The following is a 13,908-nucleotide window of genomic DNA, read 5'->3' as shown; positions in this document are numbered from 1 at the left end:
CTTCAGGCTAAACATACCCAGCTCCTTCAACCTTTCCTCATAGGACTTGGTCTCCAGACCCCTCACCATCTTTGCTGCCCTCCTCTGGACACGTTCCAGCTTGTCTACATCTTTCTTAAATTGTGGCGCCCAAAACTGAACACAGTACTCTGGGTGAGGTCTAACCAGAGCAAAGCGATACCATCACTTCGCGTGATCTGGACACTATACTTCTGTTGATGCAGCCCAAGACCGCATTTGCCTTTTGAGCTACCGCATCACACTGCTGACACATGTTCAGTGTTTGGTCTGCTAAGACCCCAAGTTCCTTTTCACACACACTACTGCTAAGACAAGTCTCCCCCATCCTATTATTATGCATTTGAATTTTCCTACATTCAGAGGTGGTTTGCCACGGCCTGCCTTTGCGTCAGGCCCCTTGTATTCCTTGGAGGTCGCCCATCCAAAGACAAACCAGGGGCGACCCTGTTTAGCTTCTGAGACCGGACAAGATCAGGGTAGCAGGGGCTATCCAGGTCAGGAGCTCAGTATGGTCTAATCCAGGGGTTTCAAACATAAGGGGCCCCTTGAGACCTTTTATCCGGCCCACGAGCCAGCCAAGGCAGCCACCCTCCACTCCCGATCTGGGCTGGCGGGGCATGGCCCGACTAAGTGACATTTATGTCATATCCGGCCCTCATAACAATTGAGTCCGACACCCCTGGTCTAACCTAATCGGCTAATTGTTTGTCTGAGACCCCTGTGAGCTGGGACAATCACAGCCAGTACTTGTTGTTTGATATCCTTTGATCGAATCGGGGGCCTTCAGCATGCAACGCATGTGCTCCACCTGTGAGTCTAGGGTTACCAGGTCCCTCTTCACCACAGGCGGGAGATTTTGGGGGCGGAGCCTGAGGAGGGCGGGGTTTGGGGAGGGGAGGGACTTCAACGCCATAGAGTTCAATTGCCAAAGCAGCCATTTTTCACCCAGTGATCTGATTATCTCTATCAGCTGGAGATCAGTTGAATTAGCAGGAGATCTCCTGCTACTGCCTGGCAGTTGGCAACCCTATGTGAGTCGCAGTCAAAGAATCCTTAGTACAGCCCTGTAAGATAGGCCAGCATCTGTGGGCTGAGGCTCAGAGGGGGACTTCCCTTGCCTGTGGCCAAGGTCAGAGACTGCATCGGGAACCTTCTACAGTCAAATGTGCTCTAGCCAAGAGCTGGGGGCCAGCCGCAACACACTCGGAAGGAACAAGTCAAACATGAACGGAAAAAGCAACTGTGAATTCCCCGTCACAGTGCCCCTTCTTTTCCCCACCACCCAGCGCAAGGATTACAAAGTCTTTACAACTACCTGTCAACAGCACTGCAAAAACCTGCTTTCGGTTATATGGGTAGAACTTTCTGAACACCCTCAGAGAAGGTGGAATCAAGGGGAGCGAGTCCTTTCTTTCTAAGCTCACCCCAGACCCAAACGGGACAAAGGGGACGGGCTGTGGCTCAGTGGTAGAGAATCTGCTTGGCATGTTCAATCCCCAGCATCACCAATTAAAAGGACTAGGCAAGTAGGTGATGTGAAAGACTTCTACCTGATACCCTGGAAAGCCGCTGCAAGTCTGAGTAGACAATGCTGACTTCGATGGACCAAGAATCTGATTCAGTTTAAGACAGCTTCATGCCTCCCTCTAACCCTGGTGTGAGAGGCGGATTAATTTCAGGGAGGGGCTGTGGCTCAGTGGTAGAGCACCTGCTTGGCATGCAAAAAATCCCAGGTTCAATCCCCGGCATCTCCAGTTAAAGGGACTAGGCAAGTAGGTGATGTGAAAGACTCCTGCCTGAGACCCTGGAGAGCCGCTGCCAGTCTGAGCAGACAATACTGACTTTGATGGACCAAGGGTCTGATTCAGTATAAGACAGCTTTGTGTGTTCATGTGTTCATGACAAGGAACGCAGACTGCATGCCATCACATCCCAAATAAAAAGAACAGACTATCAAACATTTGGCAGCCGGGGATGGCAGAAATGCTTCTCTCTCTCTCTCTCTCTCTCTCTCTCTCTCTCTCTCTCTCTCTCTCTCTCTCTCTCTCTCTCTCTCTCTGCACACTTTGCTGATAGGAAAATCCGTGTGTGTGTGTGCGCGCGCGCGCGTGCATGCACAGGTGTGGGTGCACATAAAAGTTGCTCCTTGGCTGACACCCAGGGTCTTAGCCACATAGCCAACCTGGCTCCCAGTCAATACTCCACCCCCGCCTTCAAAACTACAGGAAGAGAGTGGGAAATCCTAATTCCAAATCGTAAATTGTTAAACAGGGAGCATTTCTGGGCATCAGACAGGCCAGGTGTTTTAATTCAAGTTGCCAACAACCTGGAGGGGAAAAAATCCCCTGTCCTTTTAACAGAGGCTTAGCATACAGAAATGGCCAGTTGAAACTCTCACTGTGCTAGAATGCGGGGTCATCTGCTGAAGCTGGAGGGTGAGGGATTCCAAACAGATAAAAGGAAGTAATTCTTCACACAACACATAGTTACATTGTGGAACTCCCTGCCCCAGGATGTGGTGATGGCTGCCATCTTAGAAGGCTTTAAGAAGGGAGTGGACACGTTCATGGAGGTCAGGGCTATTAATGGCTACTAGTCATGATGCATACCTATTCTCTCCAAGACCAGAGAAGCACGCCTACTATATTAGGTGCTGGGGAACACAGGCAGGATGTTGCTGCAGTCATCTTGTTTGTGGGCTTCCTAGCGGTATCTGGTTGGCCACTGCATGAACAGACTGCTGGACTTGATGGACCTTGGTCTGATCCAGCACAGCCTTTCTTATGATCTTATGAAGTTTTTTACAGCCCTAACATCACCTGGTCAATAAAATCTCATTAAGCCTCTGCTAAAGGGGGAGGGCGTTTTTTTTCTCCTTCAATCCTCAAGTAATAACCTAATCTGCCTGCCCATCAAATTAAAGGCATTTATTCTGCATGCTCTTTCTGATTGTTGCATCAGGAGTCCTGGCAGGGGTAAACTCCAAAGCCGTCTGGACCAGATTCGTGCAAAGTACACATCTGGATTAAAACAAGAAACTGTAAACTGTATCCAGCCAGATGTCACCTCAACCTGCTCTCCACTGCCCTGAGATCAACAAATCGATTGCTTCAAGCCACAAGTCAGGGGGAGGCCTGAACATATGGGGGCTGGCTATGGAGGAAAGGGGAGATCTCTTCTTGATTTAGGATCATGGAAATGAGCAAGAACCCAGTAGCACCTTAAGGACTAACACAATTTCTGGTAGGGTCACTCTTTCTCCTCTTTCTTCCTGAGACCAACCCCATCTGTTTGGAGCGAGATAAGTAGTAGGGCCAGGGTGTTTGTAAATCCTCTCTCTTTTGGCTCAAAAGCTTTGCAAGCCAAGGTGGGAGGGAGAAGAGCACACTGGGGCAGCGTGGGGGGGGGTTTAAGCCATTCTGCCGCCGCTTCTGTTTTGCTTTTGATTCGGGGAGAGCCTTGCCTGAGTGACAGCAACCTTGTAGGTCAAGTATAGGGCACTGGAGATAAAGGCAGAGAAGCACGTCAGTGTGGCGGGAAGGGGAGAGGGGAAGTGGCTCCGGAGGCGGCTGGGTGACAGCGCACAGAGAGAAAGGGCGCATCTGCTGGCAGAAAAAAGTTGAGGAAGAGCCGAGCCCGGGGAGAGGGGGGGAACTCTCTCAAAGGTACCCACAGGGCTTCTAAAGAAGCAGAGCGCTCTCTGGCTCTCTCTGGCCTTTCCAGGGTGCCTCCCCTCTCCAAGAGCTCCATCACACCACCTCTCCAGCCCAGACCAGTCCCTGACCTTTTTGAGCCTGCAGGCACCTTTGGCATCCCGACACAGGATGGTGGGCACAATCCCAATATGTAGGGTTGCCAGGTCCCTCTTCACTACCAACGAGAGGTTTTTGGGGCGGAGCCTGAAGAGGGCGGGGTTTGGGGAGGGACCTCAATGCCATAGAGTCCAATTGCCAAAGGGGCCATTTTCTCCAGGTGAACTGAACCCTATCGGCTGGAGATCAGTTGTAATAGCAGGAGGTCTCCAGATAGTACCTGGAGGTTGGCAACCCTACCAATATGGCCTCCACAGGAGGAGGAGCCAATCGTAATATGTCTGCCTCAGATGGAGCGCACAGGTCGGAAAGCCATACAGAACGGAGACAAAATTTGACATTTCAGGCAGAAGTTCTGTTTAACAGGGGGCTTAGGTATGCACAACCAATCAAGATCCCTCCTACTCCCTGAAAGCATTTGGCCGGCGCTCACCTCGTTGGGGACACCTGACCTAGACCAACCGCGCAGAAACTTGGGGAAGGCAGTACAGCCGAGGAAGGGCGAAACGGTGTTGTGTGTCACCCTGAGCTCCATGGAGTAAAAGTGGGATAAAAATAACCAAGCAGTTGGGTGTTTGTGTGTGTGTTTGTGTGTTTGGGGGGTAGGGTTGCCAGGTCCCTCTTCATGCCCAGAAGGAGGTTTTTGGGGTGGAGCCTGAGGAAGGTGGGGTTTGAGGAGGGGAGGAACTTTAATGCCATAGAGTCCAATTGCCAAAGCAGCCATTTTCTCCAAGCGAACTGATCTCTATCGGCTGGAGATCAGTTGTAATAGCAGGAGATCTCCAGCTAGTACCTGGAGATTGGCAACCCTATTGGGGGGTCATCCCCAAGCCAGGGGGCCCCCTTAGAATCACAGAATCATAGAGCTGGAAGGGACCACCAAGGTCATCTAGTCCAACCCCCTGCACAATGCAGGAAATTCACAACTACCTCCCTCCCCCACACAAACACACCCAGTGACCCCTACTCCATGCCCTACTCCCTTGTAACACCCCAAGCAACGCTTTCATCCACTCACACCCTGGCTTCCCAGAGAGGAAACGGCCGGTGGAGGAGACCGACACAGGTCCTGGCACCCAAAGTGGCCCTCGTAAAAACTGAACAAGAGTGATGTCAGGGGACCTCCCAGTTTGTCAAGCTTGCAGTTCAGGAGTCGGGGCCGGGGCCAGAGGCTCGATTCCACCCCGCAATCTGGCCTTGACGTTTGCAATATCAGCAGGAATTTCAAAAATGCTGGAATTTTTTTTTTAAAAAAAATGCTGGAATTTTTTTTAAGGAAAGAAACTTTCTCCGTGTGCTCTGCCAGGGCAAAGTACTTGCCAGCGTCTGGGGATCCTGAACCCCACGCAGACCGTTTTTTTGTAACTGCCGGCATGTAACACGCTTAAAAGTGGTTTTATGGCTCGCTCCACTGGGTGCCTTAAAAAACAAAGTGACTCAAAAACGAGTTAGGCATGGGAGGTTTTGCCTGGGGTTGGCCGCTCTCTAGATGCACCTTTCCCCCATCTGAACTCTCAAAACTCAACAATCAGCCCTCATGCAGCGTTTTGAGGATTCGGATGGGGGAAAGGTGCAGCTAGAGAGCGGCCAATCCCAGGCAAAACCTCCCATGCATAAATGGCCACAGGCATCGGAAAGGCAAGACAGCCAGCGCAAGCAGTGCTGATTCCATGACCTTAAGCAGATCGTGAGAGGGAGGGCAGCTTGGCCATCTTCTGGGCATGGAGTAGGGGGTCACTGGGGATGGGGGGGGGGAGGTAGTTGTGAATTCCCTGCCTTGTGCAGGGGGGTGGACTAGATGACCCTCGTGGTCCCTTCCAACTGTATGATTCCATCCCAGCCTTACAGGTATCCCGACACCGTTACCCAAGGAACCCTCTTTCCATAACCCAACCCAATAACAATAAATCTTAGGGATTCGGGAAATCTCAGCTTATGAATTCGCCCGGGGGGTGGGGGACACACACACACTCGCAGAGAAAGTGATTGCGGGGGGGGGGCACAACTTTTCTGTAAAAGCAACGGGGAAAGGGGGCGGGGAAGAGCTCCAGCCCCGGTCTGTGCGCGCTTCCTCGGAAGGAAGCGCCCCCCGGGCTCCGCGGGCTGCCGAACTCGCCGGGGCTGCCTCCGTCCCCGGCTAAAGGCCGACTGCGCGCCACAGGCTCGCCCTCCGCTAAGCGCACCGCCACTCCGCCTCCGCCCCCCCCTTGCGCGCTTTCCTCCGCGGGGAAGCCCTCGCGGCGCTGACTCGCGAGGAAGCGCGCACCGGGTCGTGGCCCTGGAGCCCGGACCGCCCTCCGCTCTGAAAGGGAGGCAAGCGGGGGCGCGGGGGGGGGAGAAAGGGCATCCCTTGGCCCGGATCGGGCCCAGGCTACCCCCCTCCTCCTCCAGCGCACTAAGCACGTTTACTTGGAAGTCACTTCAAAAGAAAACTCCCCCCCCTTCCTAAGGCTCTCAGAGTATGCATGATATCTATATATCGAAATCTATATATCTATACACACACACACACATATATATGTTCACATACATACACAAACACATATATATAGTGCACACTCTGGAAGCCGTAAAAGGGGGGGGGTTCCTTTGCACTTACTTCCAAGTAACCGTACTCAAGGGCGCCTATGTGCGTGTGTGCGCGCGTGTGTACACATACACACACAAATATATGTATGTGTGTGCGTGTGCGCGCGCGCGCGCACACATACGTATACACACACACATATATATACACATACACACACATATATGTATATATATACATATATACACACATACATATATACATACATATATGTGTATATATACATATATATACACATACATATACATACACACACACATACATACATATATTTGTGTGTGTATATATATAGTGCAATTTTGTAAGGATATATATATATATATATATATATATATATATATATATATATATATATATATATATATATATATATATATATATAATCTCCCATTCACAAAAACCGAAACGGCCAAGTGCGCGCGCGCGGGCGTTGGAAGCGCCGTCCAGCACGTGCCGCTTTCACACCAACACCAACACCAACACAACAGGCAGGCAGGCAGGCAGGCAGGCGCGCGCCCGGGCGGCAGGGGGGGGGAGCCACATCTGGCAGGGTCCAGCTGCGGAGGGCTTCCCCCCCCAAGCCCCGCCAGCCGCTCCCACCCGCCGCCCCCCCCCCCCAGCGCCGGACTCACCTGCGACGACGGCGGGCGCCTTCTGGCCGCCCTCGGCGCGCAGCCAGGCTTGCCAGGTGAAGGCGTGGCGGGGCAGCTCCAGCGCCGCTCGCAGGCGCAGCGGGGCCCCCCCGGGGCCGGCGAAGCGCAGCGCCCGGCCGCCCCCGCCGCCGCCGCCGCCGGCCTCCCGCGGCCGCCTCCGGCGCGGGGGGCGCGTGGGCTCGGGGCGGCCGGCGGCGGGGGCGGGGGCGGCGCGCCTGGCCCGCGCTGCGCGGGTGGCGCAGGTGCCCGGGGCGGGGGCGCGGGGGGGGCGGCGGGCCCGGCGGGCGCGCTCCTGCAGGCCGCCCTGGGCCCCGCCGGCCAGGAGGGCGCCGGCCGCCGCGCCCAGGAGCGCCAGAGGCAGGAGCGAAGTCCACAGCTGCATCGCCGCCGCCGCCGCCGCGCGTCCCACCGCCCCCCCCGGCGGCTCCCCGGCCCGGCCGCCCGCGCTGCTGCCAGTTTTGGGCTCCTCCTCGCTTCGCCTCCTGGTCTCCTCTTGTTCCCCCTTCTTGGGGAGTTGCGCTTTTTATAACCCTTCGCGGTGGCCTTCCCCCCCCGCTCCCCCCCTGGTCGGGGTCCCCCTTTTTTTCTCCCCCCGAGGGGGAAAAAATCAAATCAAATGCAAACTCTCTTCTTGGGTCGAAGTGGGGTGTTCCTCTCTCGCTCTCCTATCCCTGTGCCTTCGCAGCTGGCGCGCCTCTGGGTCCCTCTCTTCTTCTCTCTCCCCCCCCCCCAAATTATATCATATAGAGACCCCCACACACTTATTATTACAAGAGACGGGAAAGAAACCCGCTCCTTTCTCTAAGACCCCGGCACACGCGCTCGCTTCCCTCCCTCTTCCCAAAAGATGCTGTAATCCGTTCCCATTTTCCCCCCTCTCGCCTCCTTTATAAACGCAAGCCACAACCTCCTCTTCTCTTGCCCCCCCTCCTGTCTCCTCCGCTAAATGACAGAAAAGGGGGGGGAGGAGGGGAGGGAGACCCCCCCAAGAGGATTAGTAAACAAGAAAAATGCTAATCTAGGGGGTTTGGCGCTCCACCTCGATCGAGTGGATTCCCTCGGAAAACAGGGCAGGGACCCTGACCGATCCCGCCAGCCGGAGGGCGACGGCAGGTCCCCCAGCGCTGCGGACGGAGGCTCCCGCTTCCTTTATGCGCCCCGCACGCCGCTGTCCCCTTTTTATTTTAAGAAGGAGGGGGTCAGCCAAATGGGAAAGGGGATCCTAGGAGCTCGATTGCATGCAAAACCCCCCCGCCTTGCAATGCCCACCCCCCTTTCTGTTTGCAGACTTGTCCCAAACGTGCAATTCCCCCCCCCTTATTTTTTTTTGGGTGCTCAAAAGAAAGCGCTCTCCCTTCTCAGGATCCCGCGTGCACTTTGCTGGGAAACCTTCCTAGGCCCCCCTTTCTTTTCCCCGCAGTGCATAAAGACTCTTGAAACTTGATTCTCTGATTTGAAAGGGAAAAAAAATAGCTTGCTTTGCTTTGGCTCTTTTTTTCCCCCTCGCTCGGTGTTAATATATATATATATATTGCCTCCTGATAGGTGCCTCGAAAAGTTATGCAATCGGGCCGGCTTCCCCCTTTCGCGGTCCCCCTTGGTGAGGTGCTGAGCGGCTCATCCAAAACGCTGCGTCCGGGTTTCCCATCGGGAGCGAAGGAGCTCGCTGGGCTTCCCAAAAGTTGAAACAGAGGAGCGGGCTAAGAAGGGCGGGGGGCTTGCCTTTGGGATGCTTCTTCCTCCCCCCCCCCAAAAAAAAAAAACAAAATAAAAGAGAGAGGGGGGTGGGGGGAAAGCCCCTCCTAATTTAATGTTACATTTAATTCAAAAAAACGCGGAAGCAAAACACTGATACTGAAGGTCGGTTTTGGAAGGAGAGGGGGGGGGAATCCTTCTCTGAAATTAAGCAGATTGTTTCCAGTCCGCTAGGCTTCTGAATTCCTCTTGTCTTCCTCCGGTGGAGTTGGAGCCACAGGTAAGAGTCTAAATGCTTGCTCCTTTAAGGATCTCTGTTTCTGTGCTGGGACGTTTTGCGTTTTGTGTGTGTGTGTGTTTTTTTTTATATATATATATATATATAAATTTCATCATTGAAAGATCTCAAAAGCTCCCCCTGATGGCGACAAAGAGGATTTTTCTTCCTGAGCTGAGAGCAAAAGAGGCAGCTGCGGAAGCTGGCAGTTGCAATTCCATTCAGAAAAAAAAGCAGACGGATAGATCTTTAGCATCCTCCCATTTCATTAATTCACAGATCCAGTAATTATCTTGGGGGTGGGGTGGGGGGGGGGAGAAAGCAGCCTTACCACCGCTTTTTTGGTAAAAATACGACAGGCGAGCTTGGAGCAAGAAGAAATCTCAAGTTACACAGCCTGGAAAGGGATTGTTTTGCTTCTAGGAAATCGAGTACATCACATCAGTGTGTTCAGCCTCTACACTGACTCACTTCTGGCCTCCTAGGTATACCTCAGCGAGGTGCTAGAAGACCCTAAATAGCACACCCATCGTCTCTCTACCACCGTCTCCTCTCCTCAGACCTCCCTTTGCCACCCCAGTCTCTCTACCTTCCTCTCACAATATGACACTGACCTTTCCTTTCCCTCCTTCAACCTCCTCATCCTCAGCTATCCAAAGCTATTCCCTGCCAGGATTCTGGCTGGAACTACCTCAGCGAGTGTCTGTACGATCATAGAGTCACAGAGTTGGAAGGGACCACCAGGGTCATCTAGTCCAACCCCCTGCGCAATGCAGGAAATCCACAACTACCTCCCCCCACACCCCCAGTGACCCCTACTCCATGCCCAGAAGGTGGCCAAGATGCCCTCCCTCTCATGATCTGCTGAAGGTCATAGAATCAGCATTGCTGACAGGTGGCCATCTAGCCTCTGCTTAAAAACTTCCAGGGAAGGAGAGCTCACCACCTCCCGAGGAAGCCCACTGAGGAACCGCTCTGTTAGAAAGTTCTTCCTAATGTCTTTTGATCTAATTTCAACCCATTGGTTCTGATCCAACCTTCTGGGGCAACAGAAAACAACTCTGCACCATCCTCTATATGACAGCACTTCAAGTACTTGAAGATGGTTATCATATCACCTCTCAGTCTTCTCCTCTCCAGGCTAAACATACCCAGCTCCTTCAACCTTTCCTCATAGGACTTGGACTCCAGACCCCTCTCCATCTTTGTTGTCCTCCTCTGGATATGATGCCACTTCTCTCTCTGCCTACAAATCCCTCCTCGGAACCAGCCTCTTTTTAGGGTGTGTGTTTGTGTGTGTAAGTAAACTCTGGCATGATTCCTTAGTCATCATCCCATCCTAAATGAAGGTATTCTTCACTTCTGACTTTGGCTGCTCTGTCGCACCCTTCTTGGCATGGTGCACATAGGTCTTTCCGCCAACTTTATCCTCAAAACAACCCTGTGAAGTAGGCTAGGACCAAAGGAACTGACCAAGGCAACCCAGCTTCATAGCTGAGGTGAGAACCCTAGACTGGTGTACTAACCAGCGTAGTGTAGTGGTTAAGAGCAGTGGTTTGGAGAGGTGGATTCTGATCTGGAGAACCAGGTTTGATTCCATACTCCACATGAGGGGTGGAGGCTAATCTGGTGAACTGGATTTGTTTCCCCACTCCTACACACAAAGCCAGCTGGGTGACCTTGGGCTGGTCAAACGCTCTCAGCCCCACCCACCTCACAGGGTGGCTGTTGTGGGGAAGGGAAGGTGATTGTAAGCCGGTTTGAGTCTTCCTTAAGTGGTAGAGAAAGTCTGCATATAAAATCCAACTCTTCTTCTTCTTCTCCTCCTCATCCTTCTCCTCAGGCCAACCCTGCTTAGATCTGAGGGCCAGTGTGGTGTAGCGGTTAGGTGCGGTGGTTTGGAGCAGTTGACTTTAATCCGGAGAACCGGGTTTGATTCCCCACTCCTCCACATGAGCGGCGGACTCTAATGTGGTGAACCAAAGTTGATTCCCCCACTCCTACACATGAAGCCTGCTGGGTGATCATGCGCTAGTCACAGTCCTCTCAGAATTCTCTCAGCCCCACCTACCTCACAAGTTCTCTGTTGTGGGGAGAGGAAAGGAAGGAGATTGTAAGCCAGTTTGATTCTCCTTAAGAGTTAGAGAAAGTCAGCATATAAAAACCAACTCTTCTTCTCCTTCTTTTTTCCCCCCTCCTCCTCCTCCACCTCCTCCAAGATTAGGTTGAACCCTCCCTGCCCTTGTGCCAAAGCCCTGATCCAAATTGCATCCCTGCAACCTGATAATTCAGTTCTCTATAAGTGTTGGGAGCCACAGACATGGCGTTCTCAGTGTCTCATCTGTTTAGACCCCAAGAATCCCCTCCCTACAGGACATTAATATTAAAATGTAATCATCATTGGTAATTTCTAAAAATATATATCCCCCTGAGCTACTTTGGTAGCCAAGTTTGGTTGAAAAATGGGATAAAAATATAATAAAGTTCTTCACAATTCTAATTTTTAACTTCTTGTTGTGCTCCTTTGGTATCAGGCCAGAACCTCTAGCAAAATTAATCCACTGATTAAATATACAACCCGCTCCAGGGGTAATCCCACGGCTACTAAAACACACTAACCCAGGAGTAAATAAGGTTGTGGATTATAGCTTTGGAGAATTCAAACTGATTCCTTGTTTTATTAACCTGCATAAAAGTCACATAAACCTTCTATTGTTAAGGGTCCCTTATTGCCTATTGCAACGGTGTTCAAAATACCGTATAAGTGTGCTAGCCTAAGCAGAAATTTAAACTGCTGCTATTATTGAGTTTCTGGGGTTTGTTTCTCTCATTGCTTGGCGTGACTCACCTACGGAGGTTGTCCCACGAACAAATGGGCTTCCCTTTGCATTGCTCATCATGGCTGCTTCTTCATCTGAAAGAGAGAGAGAGAGAGAGAGAGAAAAGGATAGGGTACATTGCTTTCCAAAAAGAGCATGACACAAAATTAATTTAAAAACAAAAACAAACTGAGAATTGCAAAACAGTTTGTAGCAGAGCGCTGCCAGCTCCGTAGAGCGTGTCCCCAGAAAGCAGCTATATGAGGATAAACTAGTCAAAACACTTACTAGATTAATTGTTTATGCCAGGGTTTTCCAATTACGTGCATGCCCCTCTTAACTTCCTGTTTCCTCTCTGCATGGTCTGCTTACCTCTTGCCAAAACTAAAGGAACCCTCCCCTCCTCTTGGTTCATAAGGCCTGTATTAAGTCCCTCTGTAAGAATTTAAGTTCGGCCCTGCTGGAACCTCTCAGTTCTGGTTTTTTTGCACATCTGCTGGCAAATCCCCTTCTGGTAAATCACAGTCACTCCCTCGGGTTGGCAAGCCCTGACTGGGAAACTCCTGAAGATTTGGGGGTGGAGTAGGGTTGCCAACCTCCAGGTATTAGCTGGAGATCTCCTGCTATTACAACTGATCTCCAGCCGATAGAGATCAGTTTACTTGGAGAAAATGGCCACTTTGGCAATTGGACTCTATGGCACTGAAGTCCTTCTGTCCCCAAACCCGCCCTCCTCAGGCTCTGTCCCTAAAATCTCCCACTGGTTGTGAAGAGGAACTTGGCAGCCCTAGGGTGGAGCCTGAGGAGGGTGGAGTTTGGGAAGGGAGCTCAGCAGGGTATAGGGTCTACTCTCAGAGTCCACTAGGGTTGCCAGGTCCCTCATTGCAATGAGTGGGAGGTTTTTGGGGCAGAGCCTGATGAGAGTGGGGTTTGGGGAGGAGAGAAGCTTCAATGCCATAGAGGCCAACTGCCAAAGCAACCATTTTCTCCAGGTGAACTGATTGCTATTGGCTGGAGATCAGTTGTGAAAGCAGGCGATCTCCAGCTAGTACCTGGAGGTTGGCAACCCTAGAGTCCACCCATACAGTCCATTTTCCAAAGCAGCCATTTTCTCCATGAGATCTCTCTGTCATCTGGTAATTGTAATTCTGGGAGATATCCTAATCCAGGTCCCACCTGGAGGTTGACAACTCCCTCTCATAATCATCCTTGTCTTCTTGTCTCCAAAACATATTGTCTATTCCTCCATCCCTGACCTGGATGGCCCAGGCTAGCCCAATATTGTCAGATCTCAGAGTTAAGCAAGGTTGGCCCTGGTTAGCACTTGGATGGAAGACCACCAACGAAGTCCAGGGTTGCTAGGCAGAGGCAGGCAATGGCAATCCATCTCTGAATGTCTCTTGCCTTCAAAACCCTATGGGGTCGCCATAAGTCAGCTGTGACTGAGAGCATTTTCTACCACTGCTCCTCCACAGCTATTCCTAGCTGAAAGAAGGTGCTTCTCAAGAGCTTTGTTCACCAGAACAAGATTCACCTAGTCCAACATCCTGTTTCACATTGTGGCGAACCAGATGCCTCTGGGTGGCTGAGCATGAGGGCATCATCCCTCTCCTGGTGCCTTCGTGGTGCCAGTGTGGTGTAGTGGTTAAGAGCAGTGGTTTGGAGCAGTCTGATCTGGAGAACCGGGTTTGATATCCCACTCCTCCACATGAGTGACGGAGGCTAATCTGGTGAACTGGATTTGTTTCCCCACTCCTACACATGAAGCCAGCTGGGTGACCTTGGGCTAGTTATACTCTCTCAGCCTCACCTACCTCACAGGGTGTCTGTTGTGGGAAGGGGAAGGTAAGGTGATTGTAAGCTAGTTTGAGTCTTCTTTAAGTGGTAGAGAAAGTCAGCAGATAAAAACCAACTCTCCTCCTCCTTCTTCTTCATCTGTTCACCCCACCATCAAAGCTTTCCCTTCTATTCCAGCAGGGCCTGAACTCCCCCCCCCACCTTTGCTGTCATCTTGGGTTATAGAGAAATGGAGCAGACTGTTCTT

At 51.8% G+C, this 13,908-nt stretch overlaps 1 protein-coding gene across 1 annotated transcript in view; it reads right to left on the bottom strand.

Annotated features, from left to right (window-relative positions):
• The window catches only part of PAPPA (pappalysin 1), a 328,178-nt gene extending 320,723 nt beyond the window's left edge, over window positions 1-7,455 (bottom strand). Inside the window, exon 1 of the mRNA XM_056860765.1 lies at window positions 7,053-7,455. Coding sequence (XP_056716743.1) covers window positions 7,053-7,455 — 403 coding nt within the window. The remainder of the gene's footprint in view (window positions 1-7,052) is intronic.
• Window positions 7,456-13,908: the final 6,453 nt, after the last annotated feature.

This window comes from Euleptes europaea, chromosome 14 (genome assembly GCF_029931775.1).
Source record: "Euleptes europaea isolate rEulEur1 chromosome 14, rEulEur1.hap1, whole genome shotgun sequence".
Classification (NCBI taxonomy): domain Eukaryota; kingdom Metazoa; phylum Chordata; class Lepidosauria; order Squamata; family Sphaerodactylidae; genus Euleptes; species Euleptes europaea.
The sequence above is the reverse complement of the archived record's forward strand: the minus strand, read 5'-3'. Positions and strand labels throughout refer to the sequence as shown.